This window comes from Ostrea edulis, chromosome 4 (assembly GCF_947568905.1).
Source record: "Ostrea edulis chromosome 4, xbOstEdul1.1, whole genome shotgun sequence".
Lineage (NCBI taxonomy): Eukaryota > Metazoa > Mollusca > Bivalvia > Ostreida > Ostreidae > Ostrea > Ostrea edulis.
In genome coordinates, this window is record NC_079167.1 from 3,011,602 (window position 1) to 3,032,020 (window position 20,419).

The window sequence follows — 20,419 nt, forward strand, 5'->3', positions numbered from 1 at the left end:
TTCACATGAACAGCTTCCTAACATAGAGCAGAGCTAAGTTTGTTCAAATCATGGCCCCCTGTTGTAGGATGGGGCCACAATAGGGGATCAAAGTTTTACATACAAATATATAGGAATTTTTAAAAAAAAATCTTCTTCTCAAGAACCACTGAGCCAGAAAAGCTGATATTTACATGAAAGCTTTCTGATATAGTGCAGATTCAAGTTTGTTCAAATCATGGCCCCTGGGGGTAGGATGGGGCCACAAGGGGGGATCAAAGTTTTACATACAAATATATAGGAAAAATCTTCAAATATCCTCTTCTCGTGAACCATTGGGCCAAAGAAGTTCACATTTACAAGAAAAATTTCTGACATAGTGTAGATTCAAGTTTGCGAAAACTATGGCCTCCAGGGGTAGATTGGGGCCATGATAAGGACTACGGTTTTACATGCAAATATATATAGAAAGTCTTCTGATATGGACCAAGGTGACTCAGGTGAACGATGTGGCCCATGGGCCTCTTGTTTTGGTATGGTCACAGGTATTGCTCTGAAATTTAGTCACAACTTCCCTTTCAGAGAAATACATAATCAGTTCACATTTCAAACATTTCAACTTAATTGGTGCACCATGACCTACTTTAGGGCAAAAAGTAGATCAAATGGTTTCTTGGACTTTTTATCATCATATATAGATATTGCACCAACATTTTATCACAACCTCACTCTCAGTGAAAATTTATTACATATTCAGTTCACATGTCAGATGGATTGGTGCACCATGACCCACTTTAAGGCTTTTCTATTCAGAATGTATGTTGTATCAATTCAGAGTGCCCAATATGCTTCCAGGTTGAATTTCACTGTCCGACGGGCGTATATTGTACCGTTTGCGGTACTCTTATTAATGCAATTGATAGTTGATTTGATGCAGCATTTCATGTGGTGGATCTTGTTGGAGCTGCAATGAGCTCTGCCACTAATGGACATATTTCATAGTGCTAGTTATTTTCATTTGTAGAATCCATTGAAAGTATTTGTAACCCCTTGAAGTGGAAACATAAAATATCCTTTGATTGTCCAAAGCTGCACAAAATGTTTTCTGAAAAAATAATGTTCACAGAAATTATCCTTCTAACTCAGTTGGAGTAAAACTGATAAATTGCATTGCTCTTGATGTCTTGAACTTTAAATAGCCAAAGATATTAGAGACAGATTATATGAAACTGCATTGGACATGATCTTTTTTATGTGAGGTGAAAATTATGGGATGAAATAAGATTTAGCCTTAAATTCCTTAAGGCTTTGGCAATTTTAGTTTTACACAAGCCAAGAAAGCTAGCTGTTATCATGTTCTTTTGTTTGGAAGTAAAAATTTCCTTGTGCTAGTCAACTGGCTACTGCCTCTAAAACATGTTCTTGAAGACTTGTGAAATTGTACATGTACTGTTTTAGCAATTGGTCAATCAATAGAAAACTTAAAATAGTCTTGATATGATGACCAGAAATACCAATAGAATGCCAATAGACTTTCCTTTTGTGGATACAAATGCATGTATATAAGGATATAGAAAACTTTTAAAAGCAAAACTCTACTTAACAAAGACACGAAATGGAGTGCAATTCCTTTATAGAAGAGGATCAAGATGAGACTGTGTGTGAAGTAAATTGGTTGAGAGGGTTTCAGGCAACACACCGACAAGAAAGAAGTAAGACCTACAAGTGAATATTGAGTTGTAATTACAGTAAAACTTCCTTTGAACACCAACATGTACATATATTTTTCTTATAACTGAGATTCTTTATCTACGAGGAAGTTCCTTATAATAACAAAATAGGAAGTTCTTGACAATCCAAAATGGATAGGCACATACTTGATATACAGTATGATATCTGTATCTCAAAGTCCGAGGGTTTTTGACAAAACTTTTAGATATCAAGATGCTCAAGATGTCTGAACTTGTCTTCCAAGTTTGTTCAAGTGACTTTCCCTATGTTTTTATACGTCCATTTGATGTATAACATTTGCACTATGAATAACAATCATATTGTCTTCTGTTATTTTTATCCCAGTAATATTTGAAGGAAAAATATTTTCGTTTCATTTTTATGCCCCCCTTCAAAGAAGAGGGGCATATTGGTTTGCACCTGCGGTCGGTCAGTAGACCACATGTTGTCTGCTCAATATCTTGAGAACCATTCATTTGATCGTAATGATATTTCATATGTGGGTTGGTTATGAGTAGAAGAGAACCCCTATTGTTTTTCAGGTCAAAAGGTCAAGGTCCAATCTACTCTGGACATAGGAATATACTGTCCACTCAATATCTTGAGAACCCTTTGCTTGACAGACGTCAAACTTGGTACACTGGTACATCTTAAGGAGTAGATGACCCCTATTGATTTTATGATCAAAGGTCAAGGGTCAAACTGGACATAAAAATATATTGTCTGCTCAATATCTTGAGAACCCTTTGCTTGACAGACATCAAACTTGGTACACTGGTACATCTTCAGGAGGAAGATGACCACTATTGATTTTGAGGTCACAAGGTCAATGGTTAAACTGGACATAGTAATTTATTGTCTCCTATATTTTAAGAATTATTTGCTTGATTGACACCAAACTTGGTACACTGGTACAGCATAAAGAGTAGATGACTCCTATTGATTTTTAGGTCTCATGGTCTATCCACTCTTGACATAGGAAGATATTGTTTGCTCAATATTTTGAATTGATGATACTACTCTCAATTAAATGATGTGTGTGTGTATAACCCTTTTGAATTTTGCACCATGGGGGGCATATGTGTTTTACAAACATCTCTTGCTTTCTTCTATAAAACATCCCATTGTATATATACATTTTGTATCTAAAATAAGATGCCCACGCAGATCTTGTGCTTACAATAACAGGAACCGATAATTTTGTCTGTTAAGATAATAGTAGGGGTCCACATGTACATACCATACCACCCCCTAATACGCAACTTCTGAGATATCAGCTCTTCTGTGATGGAGGTACGTTCAGTGTTCTGTTGAACGCTTGAGTGGGTACAAGATGTATACATATACTATAGACTAGCTATGTAAATTCGGATAAAAGTAATGAAAATGTAAATTTTGTTTATATCAGTCGTTGGTATATATTGAACTGACCATATCAAGTACAATATTTGTTAGAATTAGGCCATCAAATTTAATATGAAATTATTTTTTATTTCCTCTTCTGCACGAGTGATATTTTAATCAAAGAAAAATGGTGATCATCAATTTTGTTTGAGCTATTTTACTATCAAATACTAATAAACTTACTGATATTGTATGTGCCTGCAGTTTGGGTGGTTGCATAATGTCTGATAATCGGCCTTTAGGCAATATATGAAGGCAGCGATAAGCATTTGTACCCACCGCGTGTGGACGATAGTATGTTTTGCGTTTCACTGTGCGTAAAAGTTCCACAAAGGGAAAGAACTATTGGACAACTCGGAAATTGCGTATTAGGATATTATTAAATCTCCCAAACAAAGTTTGGAGACTTATTGTTTTTGCTTGGTTCTTATTATTCTTCCGCTTCTTCTTCCACTTCTTTCTCACGCCTAAAACTGTCCGACACTGTTCTTCGTAACCAGTTGATAAAATAATAGATATTCAAGGATATGATTGGCCAGTGTATCTAGATGTGCAGAAATGTTTTTGTTTTTAGATTGAAGGGTAGGGTACATTTTAGGGGGAGGGGGTCAAGTGGGGTGGGATTTAACTTGGAACTCTATGGGAGAAAATTAACTCCAAAATTCAACAGATATAGCTTGGCAAATATGTTAGAGTCCTTGGGTCTTCGGAAATGAATGGAGAATGAGAGGGCCTACAAATTAGTATCAAGGTCAAGTGACTCCAGCGACTTTGACCTCTGAACATGAACATAAAAACTGGTATAATTTTAAAACCGGGACTAATAGTGACATGGAATCTTCAGAAATGACAAGAGGATGGTAGGACCTACAAACTAGTATCAAGGTCAAGTGACTCCAGTGATCTTGACCTCTGACCTTAGAACATAAAATTGGTATTACTTAAGAACCAGTAGATTTTAAGTGCAAATAGGTCATGTGTAGAACACTGTAACTCATTAACAAGCATTGCAACCCCAGTTTTTTTTTTGATTTCTTAATTCTCCTTCAATGTAGAAATTTAAAAAATTGACATTACTCCAAATCTCGGGTGCGAACCTCTTAAAAAAATTATAAATGTTTTATTTCGTTGATTTGTAATACATTGCATAGTGCTCACCATGAAAAAAACAAAAAACTTTAGCTATTGATCTTAATTATAGTGTTTTATTTTGTTAATTTTACAGATATATAAGATTTTATGCCATAGTGTTAAATTTCATTTAATTGTGTTTTACTGTTTTATTCCTCTTCTTACTCTTGTAAAGCGCCTTAGAGTAATTTGTTTTATATAAGGCCTATATAAATTTTATAATTATTATTATCATTATTTATGAAACTAGAAAATATTACTTTTTTAATATTGTTTAAATCTACGGCTAAAATCTTCAAAGCATGTCTATTAGAAAAAAGATAAACGTAAGAAATGAAATGGACAAAATTCAGAAATATTGCAATTTTTCAAATTTGAAGTAAGCCCGATCGGAATTATAAAAAAAAGCAGTCATGGAAAACATTGTAATCAGAAAGCTGCATTTCCTTGATGTAAGATGTAAAGAAAATTAATTTCATGAAAATCATTTGTATTTATGCTTCTCAGGGAATGTGTATATTATTTAAGGTGATGACATAAGAAAAGATATGCCAGTATCCATTAGTACTGCATCATCGCAAGATATAGATAGTGTAGTATCAGAGAAAATGAGTTCATTTGGAGTTGAAGTACAGCATCAAATACAGGCAAGTCTTTAGTTCCGGTTGTTTGTCCAAGAACTACTCAGCACATATTGTGCTGATTTAGCACTTCTATATGTCTGGACAAATTATGATTATCTGCATTTTCAGCAATTATTATTGATCATTTTCATTATTTATAGGCAAAGAAAGTACAACTTGACTCTCTGACAAAGGATACTCTACAATCTTTGAGGAAGATATGTTTAAAATGTGACAAAGAAACAAGGGAAATGAGGTAGAATTTTTCTCAAGCAATTGTTTTATTTAATAATTATCTGATTAATACACAGTTCCTCAGCTGCAGCATAAGCTCTGCCCACCATAGTTATGCCATAGCAACAACAGAGATTTGGTCCAAAAAAGTAAGTAATGGCAGCGACTGCAAACTTTTTCGGGATAATCACACATTTTGTTGGATTATACTTTTAAAATGTCACCATTCCATTCTGTGCGAAGGAGAAGGTCTGATTGTTTGTATTAATGATTATCTCAATGCTGTCCAATTATTCATTCCACTGACAAAAACAAGAAATCATAATGAAATGTTACTGGTCTATGAAAAATAGTGATGGTCCTCATAAAATAAATATGATGATAGGTTGTAATGTTTGTGTCATTGACAATGGTCAGTCACCTTGTCTAGCAGCACAAATGATATTTTTTTTCTTGGGGACATACATTTACTCAAGAATTACATTTCTTGTTCAGTAGATTGGTTAAAATTTGATCAACATATCATAATGATACATCGTAATGATCAGCCACCGTTTCAATATTTAGACTTTTACTTTGTAATTGAAGACTTGTTCTATGATATTATATAAAAATCTATTCATCTCGATGCACTTCTCTTTTAGATAATCAAATCTATATACATTTAAAGTCATCTGGGACTAGCAAATCTGTGAAATATTACAACAATTATAGATACAATATTGTATAATGGTATTAAATATTTTTGTTCATGAATAAACTCTGAAATAAATGCTAATATCAGCACTGTACACTGTGCAGCAGTGTTCAACATCTTGAACTAATTACAGGCAGGGAGGGAGCAGTGGCTGCCCCCCTTCTCCTTTCTTTTTACAACAATTTAATATTTTCCATTATTTGTACATGTAAAGTGAGATATATTGGCTGATCTCCCCTCCACTTTTTGTTAGTACATGTAGTATTGAATAGTAAGCTTGAACTGATGAATTGAAGGACTAAATCCCCCAACCCCAACCGTCACCCTGAGTTAGGATTTTGAAGATTAGGCAAAAGAACATCTCTTAGGCTTTTTTCCTTGCATATCAAGAATTTTAAACAAATGTGAAATCAACTTTTCTCCGGCTGCCTAGTGTCAATTCACAAGGACATAAGATTGCAATTACAGTCCCTGAAATGTTATACATTACCATTTTTCCATGGGCTCTCCGTGCGTTCACTGTGCTCTCCGTTCGTTCATCGTGCGCTCTCCATTTGCAGTTTTGCGCTCACCGTGCGTTCACTGTTCACAATGCGTTCACTGTTTACTGTCATTCTGAACACCAAAGTCAAAGGATCAATTTTCATAGCAAGGCAAAAATGAAAAAGGAATTTGTGCATAAGAGTGAAAGTAAACTTCTTATTATATCAGAAATTTAATTTATAAAGTACAAATATCAGGATTATCAACTGCAAAAATTCAAGGAAAACTGCGAATCACTCATCAATATCAAAGAATAGAATAAATCATTGTTATTATGTCTCCCCTTCAAAGGGGAGACGTATTGTTTTTGTCAGTTTTCTTCTTCTTCTTCAACCAAATTTTGTCCAGGCCCTAACTAGAAATTCCTTTGACTTTAAGACTTCAAACTTGGAACATAAGGAGATGGTATGGAGGAGGGGTGCCCGCCCCCAAAACTTTTGACTTTAACCCACTTATAAAGTCAAGGTCAATCTTTTACGTCAACTATAGCTGAGAACCCTATGACATTATGATTTCGAACTTGAAACGTGGCAAGAGGACATAGATACAAGGTGCACTGCACCAAAATTTTTGACCTTGACCCCTTTCTTCATTCAAGGTCAAATTAAGAAAAACATGAATAGACCATAACTTCAGAACCCTTTGACATTAAGACTTCAAACTTAGAATATGAGAAGGGGGAATGAGGAAAGGGGGAATTCCACCAATTGTTTTTTTTACCTTGACCCATTTATAAAGTCAAGGTCAATTTTTTTGGTCAAAATATAGTCCAGACCAAAAAGCTGACTTCACAACTGTTTGACATTAAAACTTCAAACTTGGAGAGATGATATAGAAGAGTGCACCAAAATTTTTGACCGTGACCCCTTTCTTCATTCAAGGTCAAATTAAGAAAAACATGAATAGACCATAACTTTAGAACCCTTTGACATTAAGACTTCAAACTTAGAATATGAGAAGGGGGAATTCCACTAAAATTTTTGACCTTGACCCATTTATAAAGTCAAGGTCAATTTTTTATATCAAAATATAGTCCAGGCCAAAAGCTGACTTGACAACCGTTTGACATTAAAACTTTAAACTTGGAATATGGAGAGGTTATATGGAAGAGGGATGCACACCACAAACATTTTTGACCTTCATCCACTTACAGTGTCAAGGTCACTCTTTTACATCAAGACTATAACCTGAGAACTATTTGACATTAGGATTTCAAACTTGCAACTTAGAAAGCAGATATTAAGACAAGGTGTACTGTACCAATATCTTTGACCTTGACCCATTTCTTCATTCAAGGTCACTCTTTTACATCAAAGTATAGTCAAGACTATAACCTGAGAACCCTTTGACATTAGGATTTCAAACTTACAACATGGAAAGCAGACATTAAGAGAAGATGTACTGTTCCAACATTTTTGACCTTGACCCATTTCTTCATTCAATGTCATGTTTAAAAAAAACTTGATGATTTCATAACTAAGATTTGTTTGACATCAAGGCTGCAAACTTGTAATATGGAAAGGCAATATTAAGGAGGGAGGGGGTGCACATCACCAACATTTTTTACCTTGACCTACTTACATTGTCAAGGTTACTCTTTTACATCAAAGTATAGTCCAGACCATAACCTGAGAACCCTTTGACATTAGGTTTTCAAACTTACAACATGGAAGGCAGATTTAAGACAAGATGTACTGTACCAAAATTTTTTACTTTGACCCATTGATTTTGATGCAAGCCGTTGTTATTTCCTCTTACGCTTGCACTCATTATTGTTGCCCCGGTTATTAGACAATCAAACTTTGAAGGGGAGACATCTGGATTTTTTTGTAAAAAACAATACCCACTAGTTGTCATTACAAAACACAAGTATTGTTTGGGTAAAAAGTGGGAGAAGTTCTGAATGAGAGAAAAATACAAGAGCCTTCAGTTATGAATTTAACCCTTATACATGTGCATATAGCGAAAAATGAGCATCGAGCGCTGGTACGTGTACGAAAATGAAGCAGTTTCAGTTAATAAATACCTCGCCCCCACCCGAATTATCATTTTAATATTTTCAAGTATGGACAAAAGCACAATTTATTATATTTTATTTTGTCTCACTTGGCAAGAATTCTATATTAGTTTATCATTTTTCTTAACCCCCCTCTCTCTCTCATACTTAAGAAAAAAACTATGGTACACTGTATACTTCAATGCACATTCGTGTTCAAATGTCAAATTCATTTGACAAATATTTCTGATTATTTTACGCCTATCTTTATGAGAGAGATTGTCAATAAATATATTTACTCCTTTCCCCAAATTTAAAAGTTTTGAACCATTTGTCTCTAATATAAAGAGGAAATATTTCTCGTATATGCTATTGATACTAAAATGAAACTAAATGGATATTTAGAAGGAGCAGGTAGCCCTTTAAGAAAATGTAAATTTCTTGATCCCAGGGGGTAGAGGTTTTGGTACCAGGGTGGGGCTAAAATGGTCATAGTGGTTAAACAGGTTGAGGAATCTACCATATATGGGCATTGCTGTTATTGAGCAGAGTTGTGCCTGTGAAGGACAATTTCTTATTCAACCAATGAATAGCAAAACATGCTGGTCCACTATAAGGTCAATTTACAATGAGATATTAAATGGACTGTGGGAAAGACAATTGAAAATATATATTTTCATATTTTTTTATGTTAAAACACAAATATTACATACTAATAAAGATGTTACATACTTACATTTAGAAACAAAGAAGTCGCTCCATGTTAAATTTACTCAATAGTAATACCTTTCACAAAACCTTCACATTACTGTATTTGGCTGAATATAATATGCATTTGTATTTACACACACAAGTTTTTGTGGAAATATAAGTTTTCACAATATTGCATTTTGTTGAAAAGGACAATGATGAGTAACTTTATTCCAATAAATAATATGTCTTGTCACACAGATGTAGCATACCAATTAAAGGACATGTCCCACGTTTGTGAATCATTTAGAAACTGAAGTAATTTTTATCACAATACATATAAAAAATGATCTCCTAGTTTTTAAAGCAAAATTTCAGGTTTAATTTAACATTTCAATCGACTCAAATCGACTTTAGATCTGGAGGAAAGCCCTGGTATACCTGAGTTTTGATAGCATTGACTTGGGATACCACATGGATTATAAATTACACAATCAGAAATCAAACAATAGCAAAAAAGCACAAATAAGTTATTGAGAACTGATACAGTAGTAAAAAAAAGAGAGAAGAGATATTTCTATCATAAAGGGAGAGAGAGAGAGTTATTGAGATATTTCTATTTATAATTTATCATGGCTTTATATTTATAAAGAGAGAGAGAGAGAGTTATTGAGCTATTTATAATTTATTAGGCTTTTATATTTATAAAGAGAGAGAAAAATGTGTAAAACTGTAGCAATAATAAAGATAGATGAAATAATATGGCATGGCAATAGTGTTGCATCTTATGACAATAATTACTCATTAAGTCGATGATTGAGAGTAAGGGAGAGAGAAAGGGGGGGGGGGGGGGGTAGACTAGCTATACGTCAGCTACTGTTTGGGATACCATCATTACACAAACATTAAGTCCACAAAAACCCTAAAGAGAGGAGGGGGGGGGGGGGTTGTAGACTTCGTGTCAGCTTCTGTTTGAGATACCACCATTACACAAACACAACAGCCACAGAAACCCTACAGACGGCCCATATTGAGGGGTATCTTGATCATTCTTCATTTGGTTGTACATGTACACAGATCTACTTGGATTTATTCATTCTCCCGAAACATGGATATTTTATCTAGTACACCCACGACACCGCGAACTCCCAGGACACCAGGAAGTGCCCGGAAACACCGGGTAATATTATATTTAGGAAATTATTTATATACGATGTATAACAGTTTAATTAGAAGTTTTAAAAAGCACAGGTTTAGAAATGGACTAAACCTGTTAGCTGCAATACATAAATATGACCAAGTTTGAAGGTTTACGGGAAATAGAAATGCGGTATGCATGTAGGTAGAAATTTTAATTTTATTTTTTTTGCACAAATCAAGACACTAAGCATAATTTTTGATAACCTGAGAAGTTTCCTGTGTATATCATAAAAATATACACAACAGCCGATCTCTAGGCCAGGTAAATCATTATTACAAACAAAATTACCGTTTCCTGTGTTTTTATTATGTGTGGTGTGGTATAGACCATTACAACTATTATTACAGATAAAATTACCGATTCCTGTGTTTTCTAGTCGCTCAGATTACAAACAACATCAGGCATGCATTGAAAGCTGGGCATTTTCTCAAAATCGCCTCTTATTTAGAATCATCAACACGCAGTTTGAACTTGACACGAGCGATTTGAAAACAAACATTGTAACATTGAAAAATATTTTTATCTATGACAATAGAAATTCCAGCACATTTAAATAGTATCAATAGAAAACCACAATTATCCCGTAACTCCGGGACTTTGAACAAACGAAGAGGTACATGTACATCTAGGCCTGGCATGCATCACTTTTAAGTCGAATCTTTGCCCCTGCAAAGCCAGTCGCCTTCTAATTCTCAGGATCTCGGTCTAGCTGAAGTTTTGAAAAGTGTTCTGAACACAACCGTCTAATATCTGTAGCATCAAACTTGTGTATGATCCATGCCATCCTCCGAGCTGCATCCTTTGAGGAACTAAAATGATTAAATCGGCACCCTTTTTTCTGAATATTGGTGCAACCGTATGCCGCACAATACACCATAGTCCATTAATTGATGAGTAAATACACAGATAATGCTGTTAAAGCGGTTTTATAGATAAAATAATAGGATTATCACCTAAATCGCTACCGGCTTACTACGTGCTTTCTCATTCCAATTGTCGCATATGACGTCACAGTAATATGGCGCGTAAATCTCCGATCGAAATATGCATATTGCTGTATTTGAATTTCAACTCGCAATATCTCTGTAAATATGCTCACAACAATTTTTATTGTATTTAGTATCCTTTTCAACTATAGTATAAAGAATATTTTTCATAAAATTATGCAAGTTTTAAAATTACGGGACAAGTCCTTTAAGCTATATGATCACAGCTAAGTTTTATATCCTAATAGGTCTCCAGCATATTTTCCTTGGAAATTGTACAAAATGACTCTACATTTACATGTTTTGATAAGATTTTCTGCAGTTTGTTTCTTCTGTCATTATTGTTTATTAGTAAGGATTTCTCTGGGGGAGGGGCCCAGTATCTACAGAAAAATCATGCCCCATACTTGTTTGGAAAACTATGGAGTTCTATGATTGCAAACTAGATATGTTTAAGGGGTTTAATTGAACAGTTAATAAGGGATACATGCAGGGTTTTATTTTTGATTTACATGGGATGATGTCAGAGCATCTGTATTCACATCTCATCAATATTTTTCAATGAATTATGAAGAAACTATGACAAATTTATTTCCTCTATGATACTTGGGTGACTGTTAAAGGACACATCGCATGTTTTTAAACTTTTTAATTTTTTCAGCAAAATTAATTCATTTCATGCCTAAAACCACTTTACATGTGTTTTAAATGAAACAGTTTGAGTAGTTTTCGAGTTTGAAAGCGATGAAATTCAAATCTTGCGATATGCATATTTTCTTCGATATTTTACGCGCCATTATCTGTGACGTCATATACGACCTCAAGCGAGAAGATTTGAAAACAGTTGTTAGCCATTTCATAAACAGATTATAGATTTAATTGACAAACAAACAATTATCACATTAACGGCTTGTAAATAACACTGCATTAGGGTGTTTTGTGCCGTTTAAGGGTGTACTTGCTGTCAGTAGAGAGGATTTGGACTGTGTTTTTTTTTTCAATTTTCAAAGGAAGGTATGAGGGACAAGACGTGAATTTTTTTATCGGCACAACGACTTTGCCATAAAAAACCCCAGTAGAATTTGTCCCTGTACTTTTTCAAACAAGCACTTGGACAAAGACGTAGATAAACTGCGAGAAAATGGTTCTATCGAAGCTACGCACTGTTACATATAGGCCTACGGCATATGCTTTCCGTTCTGCTCTCAAATTCAATACACACTTGCACCAACTGACCTTCACCTTGTAACAACATATAGGCAGAACTTTGCTAGCAGTGTCTACCAACTGGTAGTTTTAAAAAAGAAATTTAAAGATAAGATATTGAACTTTCAATTATAAATAATAAAATATGATATTTCTCAACTTTGAATTGAATTATAGGCCTAATGCTTTCATTTTTTTTTAAGGAACGCATATGTGTTTATAACAACAGCACGCCGCGCTCCCACTTCCTAAGTAACAACGTGTAGATAAAAAATAATAATGATTAATAAATTTGCTTGAATAAAATAATTTAAAAGTATTGTGATTTTCACAATAAGTTTGATCATTTTTATTATTATTATTTTTTTTTTTTCCGAAATGCACCCGTGACAGTAGGTCTAGTTGTCAATGATACGTAATCGTATCATAATTTAGGCCTATCTAACTTCTCCAAAAATAAATTTAATAATAATTGCACTGTTTATTTTAGAAAAGCAACAACGCTAATTACAGTTGTTTACAGAAATGGCATTACCATATAGTGTTTAGACAGTGATCCAATGTAAACATCATTTACTCACAAATTTATGCAGATTTCATACTCGCTTTCCTCGCTACATTTGGGTCGCTATTTGTATGCACTGGTGGCTAAAAGATATAAGATTCGGGAAATTTGTCAACATCGAAATAAATGTTATCCATGGTAAATAAATTAGGCCCCTAAATCCCGAGTTTTTAAACATATCTAACTCTACTTTTACAACAAGTTGATCGACGAAGGTCGCATATGATGTCACTGTACCACGTGACTACCTATCAAATTAACTAGGCTTTTTGATATCAGGGCTTAGATTTAAATCCATATGGTGGCTAATTATCGCAATACTTCAGCGAACGAACTATTACAATTAATTTCTATAAGCATATAGAAGACAAAATGCATATAATTCTGTATACTTTGAAAACACGAGATGTGTCCTTTAAAAGCCCATGTGCCTCTTGTTGTATTAAGATACCTGTACTTCACTTAATCTCATACCATATTTCATAATTACCCTACATAATCTTGTGATGGGCATATAATGTACTATTTAGTACTTGTTAAAATAAACACTTCTTCCATTGTGCACATGCAAATATGCTACATAATTTAAGTTCTTGTGTGACTGTTAAGATCCATATGCCTCCTTTTACAGATGTATGCCAATATTTTATTAGTATTACAGAACCATATTTTATTACAGAACTAAGTGTATTGAAGAATTTCAACAGAGAGTATCATTGGAGTTGAAAGATTTAGAGAAGGATGTATCAAGTCTAAAGAAGACGGAGGATGAATGCCTGGTATTACTTAACAAAATAAATTTCATTCTTGAAAATACATGAGGGCATGAACTGCACCACTTCGCACCAGCATACTTCTTTAAGCATGTTAGCACCTCATGAAAAGTATCCCCACATGAAGCATTGAAGTTCATTTATTCTACTTTCATCTCTGTCAGAATGCCCAGCTGTTAAAATAGATGTACTATATTTATTAAGTAGTTCTATATTCAATCTTGCATTGTTTACAACTGCAGCGTGTTCATGAGGAAATGTCTATTGTTACAATTATTAAGATATTACAGACAAAAACATTGGAAATATATAAATATAACACAGTGAATTCTGTGTAGTAGATTACAGTTATATATAGATTATGATCTACCACAGATTTTAGCTTTATACCTAGCTGAAAGCTTAAAGCAATACAAGCTGTAACTGACGGTATTTTTTCAACTATCCAATTATTCACCAAATAACACCTACCGGTATAACTAATATAATTCCCAAGATCTGAAGAAAAAATCTGCAAAATAAACGAGGGAATATTGTTTGAGAGCACACCTATAATGAGCGTTTCGTATAAACCGCCATTGTGTCGTATACACGGACATGGGAATGATGATTGCCGAACATAATCAGGTTGCTGAGATTGAGGCCATATACAAAGATGGAAACTGACGCGAGTAACTACACGTGTCGTTTGTTTTAAAATATTACGTTGTTTCGTGAATGACTAGAAATACTGCGTAAGTGTAAAAAGGTAATAATTACGCAAATGTGCCACTGAAATGAAATTTTGATTGTGAATTTTCTATAAAATTGACATGTTAAACTGTTTACAAATCTAACATGTGCTCAGTGCCTCTCTTTCGCTTTTTCCAAACTGAACTCCAAGGTCAATGCACATCGGAGTTTACGAGCAGGAATTACTGACACGATGACAATGATTCATGAATTAACATATTTTGCTAATTTGACGGGTTTATTGCTTCAGATTCACTCTGATTCTATTAAGTTATATATATTCAATCACATATATGTTGACTATTTGTCCTTTTATTTTTTAATTTATTTACCGACAGTTACAGCTTGTATTGCTTTAAGTGAGTTTTTCTGATCACCTTTTGTCTGTTGGTAGACTTTGCACTTCTTCTCCAGAACCACTGGGTCAATATCAATCAAACTTGTCACAAATTATCCTTGGGTAAAAGGAATTGCGTTTGATCAAATGAAGGGCCATGCTCCCTTCAAATGGGAGATTTTAAAAAAAAGGCAAAAATAGGGTAGGGTCATTTAAAAATCTTTTTCTCAAAAAGCACTTTGCCAGAAAAGTTGAAATTTACTTGAAAGTTTCCTGTCATAATGTAGACTCAAGTTTGTTCAACTTATGGCCCTCGAGGGTAGGGTGGAGCCACAATAGGGGATCAAAGTTTTACATGCAGATTTATAGGAAGCATCTTGCAAAATCTTCTTAAAAATAACAGGGCCATGGGTAGTCATGGGTAGTGCAGATTCGAGCTTGTTCAGATGATCCCCAGGGATCAAAGTTTTATGTAATAATAAATAGCGAAACATCTTTAAAAATCTTTATCTCAACAACAGCAGGCCCACAATTAAGCAAGCATCTTCAGGTAGTTCAAATTCAAGTTCGCACATTTCAGGGGCCCCGGGGATAGAGTGGGGCTACAATAGGAAATCAAAGTTTTATATGGGAATATACAGAAAATTGATTAAAACAAATTCTTTTAAAGAGTAGAAGTGCCACACTACATCTTATCAAATTGCAAACATTCCTAAGTTATGTGGTTCTTTTTTATTCAAATTATTAACCCAGGGGTTAGGAGTGGATCAAATTTAACACAATGCATGTAATACAGGAAAGAAAATCTTCTAAGAAGTCTTCCTCTCCAGAACAGCAAGGCCATGTTAGTTATATTTGGTATTGAGGCATCCCCTTGTTGTGTGAATTCATGTCATGTTTGGTTTTATGACAAGTCGTGATCCTTTGGGGCCACAGTATGGGGTCAGATTTTTCATGGGAATATAATGATTTAAAAAAAATCTTTTAAAAATCACAGCAGCTGAACAGGTGGGTGGTATTGCCCATGAGCCTCTTGTAATTAAAACATGATTATGTTCAGAAAGGCCAAAATATACTTGAAAGCTTCCTTATATAATGAAGATTCAAGTTTGTTGAAATCATGATTTCAGAAGCTTAGGAGAATCAACATTAGAGGTCTTTAAAAGTCATCTCATGAACTACAGGGCTACGCTACGTCAAACTGACATATACAAAAACATCATTGTGTAGTGTAGATTCAAATTCCCCAAGATGTGGATGGGGCCACATTAAGAGTTATTTCAAGAAAATCTTCTGAAGAAGAACAACGATGTTACAATTTAACTGAAAAATATGAATATTTATTGGTTATAGACTTTGTATGGGAAAATATGACGACCGAGTTTTTTGGCGCATGCACGCGAGGTCCGTCCGCGACAAAAAACGAGGTCGTCATATTTTCCCATACGAAGTCTATAACCTTTTTATTATATACTTTCAATTTCATTTAGAAACTAACAATGATTTATTTTTAACAATTTCTTTATTGGTTTAACTGAGTAAAAGATGAAAAACACGAAAAAATTGAAAATTAACGACGTAGCAATTTGCTTGTGTTTTGATTGTGACGTAATGTTTGCGGGCCAGGATGTTTCCGGGCATATATCGCGTTATATATGCCCGCAAACTTTTAAAGAAAAAAGAAGAGATGAAATTGAAAGCATATAATAAATTCTCATATAATGCAGTTTTAATTTTGTTCAAACTATGCATTTCCTTCTACCAAGCAAATAGTGAGGTCACTATAAGGGGTCACTAAGGTTTCACTTTGACATCCTTTTTGAATTCCTAAACTAAATTGTCATTCAAATTTCTTTATGCAGTTATACTTTGAAGAAAAACTAAGAGACATACAAAGACATACTCGCTCCCAAGAAAAGAGGTATTATAAGCATTTAGAAATTTGTCTCAAATTTTAGTGAAAAGAGCTGTACACCACATGAAATACATGTACATGAATGTGAGCATTTCTGATCAAAGTTTGATTTGTTTGCCATCGTGTGTATATGGTGCATAACCTTTTAACATTTTCAACATTGCTTCTACAACCACTAAGTTTATTTCAGAAACTTTGTATAAAGCATATTTGAGCATAAGGGGATTCCACTTAGTTCAAATTAAGGACCACACCATCTTCTAATGAGTAGAAATGATTGAATTTGGTGTCAAAGAAAAATATTTTTAGAAATACTGAGCCAGAAATGTATGAGGTATCATTTTAGTATTTTGAGGCATTTTCTGATATTAGGTGATTTATTAAGTGATCTGAGTCACTCAGGTTACCTATTGCTAATGGTCTACATCCATTGTCATCTGTTAACAATTGAACATTTTTAACTTCATTTTGACACCTACCATTCCAGTTTGTTTCAGATTTAATATGAAGCATCTTTGGGACAAGGGGGAAATGAATCTCGGGACTCCTGCTCCTCCAGGGCCATAGTTGCAGGGCAAAAACTGTCAAAAATTTACCAATTTTCAAAAACCTTCTCTACAACCGCACATCTGTAAGAAATACTAAATGTATAGTCATGTAGAGCAGGAAGGCCTCTAACAAAATTGTAAATCTCCTGATCCAAGGGGTAGGGGTTTTGGTACCAGGTTAGGGGCAAAATGGTAAGTGATTAAATGTGTGTATTAACAACTGAACATTTTTAACCTCTTAACAATTATTTTCAAATCTAGTATGAAGCATCTTTTGGACAAAGGGAAGATAAATTGTAAATTTCAGTACTCCTGCACCCCTGGGACCTAAAGGATGGAACAAAAACAGCCAAAGAAATCTTATTAAGAATCTCTACAAATGCAAATCTGTAAGAAAAACTACATGCAGTCATGTAGAGCAGGAAAATTGTAAATTTCATGATCCCCAAGGTAGATGTTCTGATTCAGGGGGGGGGGGGGGGGGGGGCAAATTAATGCTATCGCTATTAAATTTAAACTAAATGGATATTTAGGAGGAGCAGGTAGCCCTTTACCAAAATGTAAATTTCCTGATCCCAGGGGTATGGGTTTGGTTCCAGGGTGGGCCAAAATATATAATTGTTATTATTGTCTTTATTACTAGAAAGACTTCTAATTTTGCTGATACTGTTTAAAACCTAAATGCATATATACCAATGAGTGTCATTCTTTATCTAATTTTTATGTTTATTGTTGTTATATTAGGTACCTGGGGTATTTTTGTGTGAATGCAAGTATGTATGTTTTTCTATTATTATTTTATAATACCATAAATTGTCAGGAGCTTTGATCTCCATCCAAATAGCCTAGTATACTGCTGATACATCTTTAACCCTTGATGGTACAGATGAATCAGATAAATTTTTGTCAGGATTAAAAATAAACAGCTCAAAAACAAGAATTATTTGGAACTGTAACAAAATAAAATATTCAGTACAATCCTGTGTCAACTTTTCTATTTCATAACACTTTTACTATGTGTGAATGTATGTATGCATGTCTGTAAATTACCAAAATTTGCAACCCCCCTTCGTGCTTTATACACACACACACACACACACACACACACACATATATATATATATATATTGTACCTGAATAGTAGTTGATTTCCAGCCATTCCTATCCTGGCTCCCCAATTTTCCCATTAACCATAACCTATATAATGATCAAACTTCGAATATTGTTGCAGCAGAAATTTTTGCACCCAGTAAGGGACTATGTATTGCCATGCAATACTCTCAGTATGCTTGTTATATCAGAGAATGTCTCAAAAGTACTAAAATGACACATCATAGACATGTAGTTATGTTTAGATCACGTGGGCCAAAAATAAGGATTTTTTCATACTTTTAAAATAGGAATAAGTATGAAATATGCTCTCTGAGGAAGAATGAGGCTTTATTTTTGCCAAATGAGTACTAAAATGTTAGCATTGTTATGTTACATATGACTTCTATAAAAAATATGATAAATATTTAAACAATTTGTTTAATTCATGTCCCCTGAAGTTGCGTAATGTAAACTTATGCTCCAGATAGATTTTTATAGGAATGCAATATTGTGTATAGCCCCTAATAGAAGAAATTAATTTAACTCTTATCAAAGGCAACAAAAGTACAATTTGTTGAAGTGATATTTAGACATATTGTGTACATTCAAGTTTGAGTAAACCATAGCTTTCAGACCAAGATTTGGCCACAAAATGGTCAAAAATTCTATGTTTGAATGTAAACTAAAAAACATTTTGAAACCGCCTGCTGAAGAACAAGGCTACGGGTTCTTTTCAAATTGATATACATGTACATGCATTAAATGTGGATTCAATATGACTAGCATTTAGAGCCATAGTGATCCAAAAGGAGTCCAAAATTCTGGAAATTTGAGCAAGATGGCTCAGGTGAGTTGTGTGGCCTAATTGTTTCTTGATTTCTTTAGTATACAGAATTTGGTGGCAGCAAAAGAAAGCTTTGTAAAGCAACTGCATCACAGTGAAGAACATGTAAAGAAATCTCAGGTGAATTTTAGAATTCAGCATGTTAACAAGATGCATCTATTGCATTTGCAAAGGCATTTTTAAGTCATGAAAGCAAAATATTGTAAAGAAATTGAGATAATGAAATCATGATTATGATTTTTGTGTTTTCCCTGCTTTAGCAAAAGCTTTATTTACCCAAAGATCAAGGTCACCAGCTGACATAAGGCAACAAATTATTTCTGGATGATATTTCTAATACTTTGAATTCTTGATAAATTATAGATTTAAGCACAAATCAAATGAAATTGTATGGGAAGGGGGGGGGGGGTCACTGAATTTGGACTTTGTTTAATTGATCCCAGTACAGGGAAAGATAATTCTACCATTAGAAAGTTTGGAGGAGTATGTGTATAGAAATTATTGTATTGATCTGTGTATCTGTCTAAAGATTTGTCAGCCTCGGCCATAAACTTAGTTAATTTGGTGCACACCTGGTTTCCCTTTTGGTGATTATTTAAAAAAATGCAATATGCTTTTATTAAGTAATAAACTTTCATTTTTGAAGTGTATAGCCTATTAATATGAACGTTAATTCAATGCAAGTATCAAATTGAAGAAATGTTTGCAATAGATGAGTGTTTCTCGTTCTTTTTTCCATAAAAGTAACCTACAAAGGTTATAGCTTGCAGTTGGTATGAATTTGGAAATCCTTTCTAAAAATGTTGGGTGTAGCCTATACATACAAAAATATTTATCTCAAGCTCTTGAAAGTGATTAGTCAATCGCCGATCTGTAAGGAAAATTATGTAATTGTTAGAAATCATCAATAAAAATGTGATTAAAAAATCAAGACATTTCAGCTATTGAAAGTTATTACGTCATGATTTAGCTTTACAAATATTGGCACCATTGGAATGAACGGCGACTTAGGCATTACAAATCCGATAATGGAATTAATATCGGTACTTCCGAGACATGCACATAGAATCAGGTCCCCCTCTTAACAACCATCATGTTCCATTATTTATGTATGTAATTAAAGATATATTTCATGACACAACTACACCACACCCAAAATTATAAAAATAAAAAAAATTCAAATGCATAATCT

The 20,419-nt window shown here is 34.0% G+C and overlaps 1 protein-coding gene across 1 annotated transcript in view; it reads left to right on the forward strand.

Moving 5' to 3' along the window:
- The window catches only part of LOC125668826 (synaptonemal complex protein 2-like), a 104,524-nt gene that overhangs the window by 79,205 nt on the left and 4,900 nt on the right, over positions 1–20,419 (forward strand). The window contains exons 24-30 of the mRNA XM_056164389.1: positions 1,004–1,047; positions 1,592–1,691; positions 4,774–4,892; positions 5,030–5,124; positions 13,666–13,765; positions 16,691–16,749; positions 19,269–19,347. Of these exons, the coding sequence (XP_056020364.1) occupies positions 1,004–1,047; positions 1,592–1,691; positions 4,774–4,892; positions 5,030–5,124; positions 13,666–13,765; positions 16,691–16,749; positions 19,269–19,347 (596 nt within the window). The remainder of the gene's footprint in view (positions 1–1,003; positions 1,048–1,591; positions 1,692–4,773; positions 4,893–5,029; positions 5,125–13,665; positions 13,766–16,690; positions 16,750–19,268; positions 19,348–20,419) is intronic.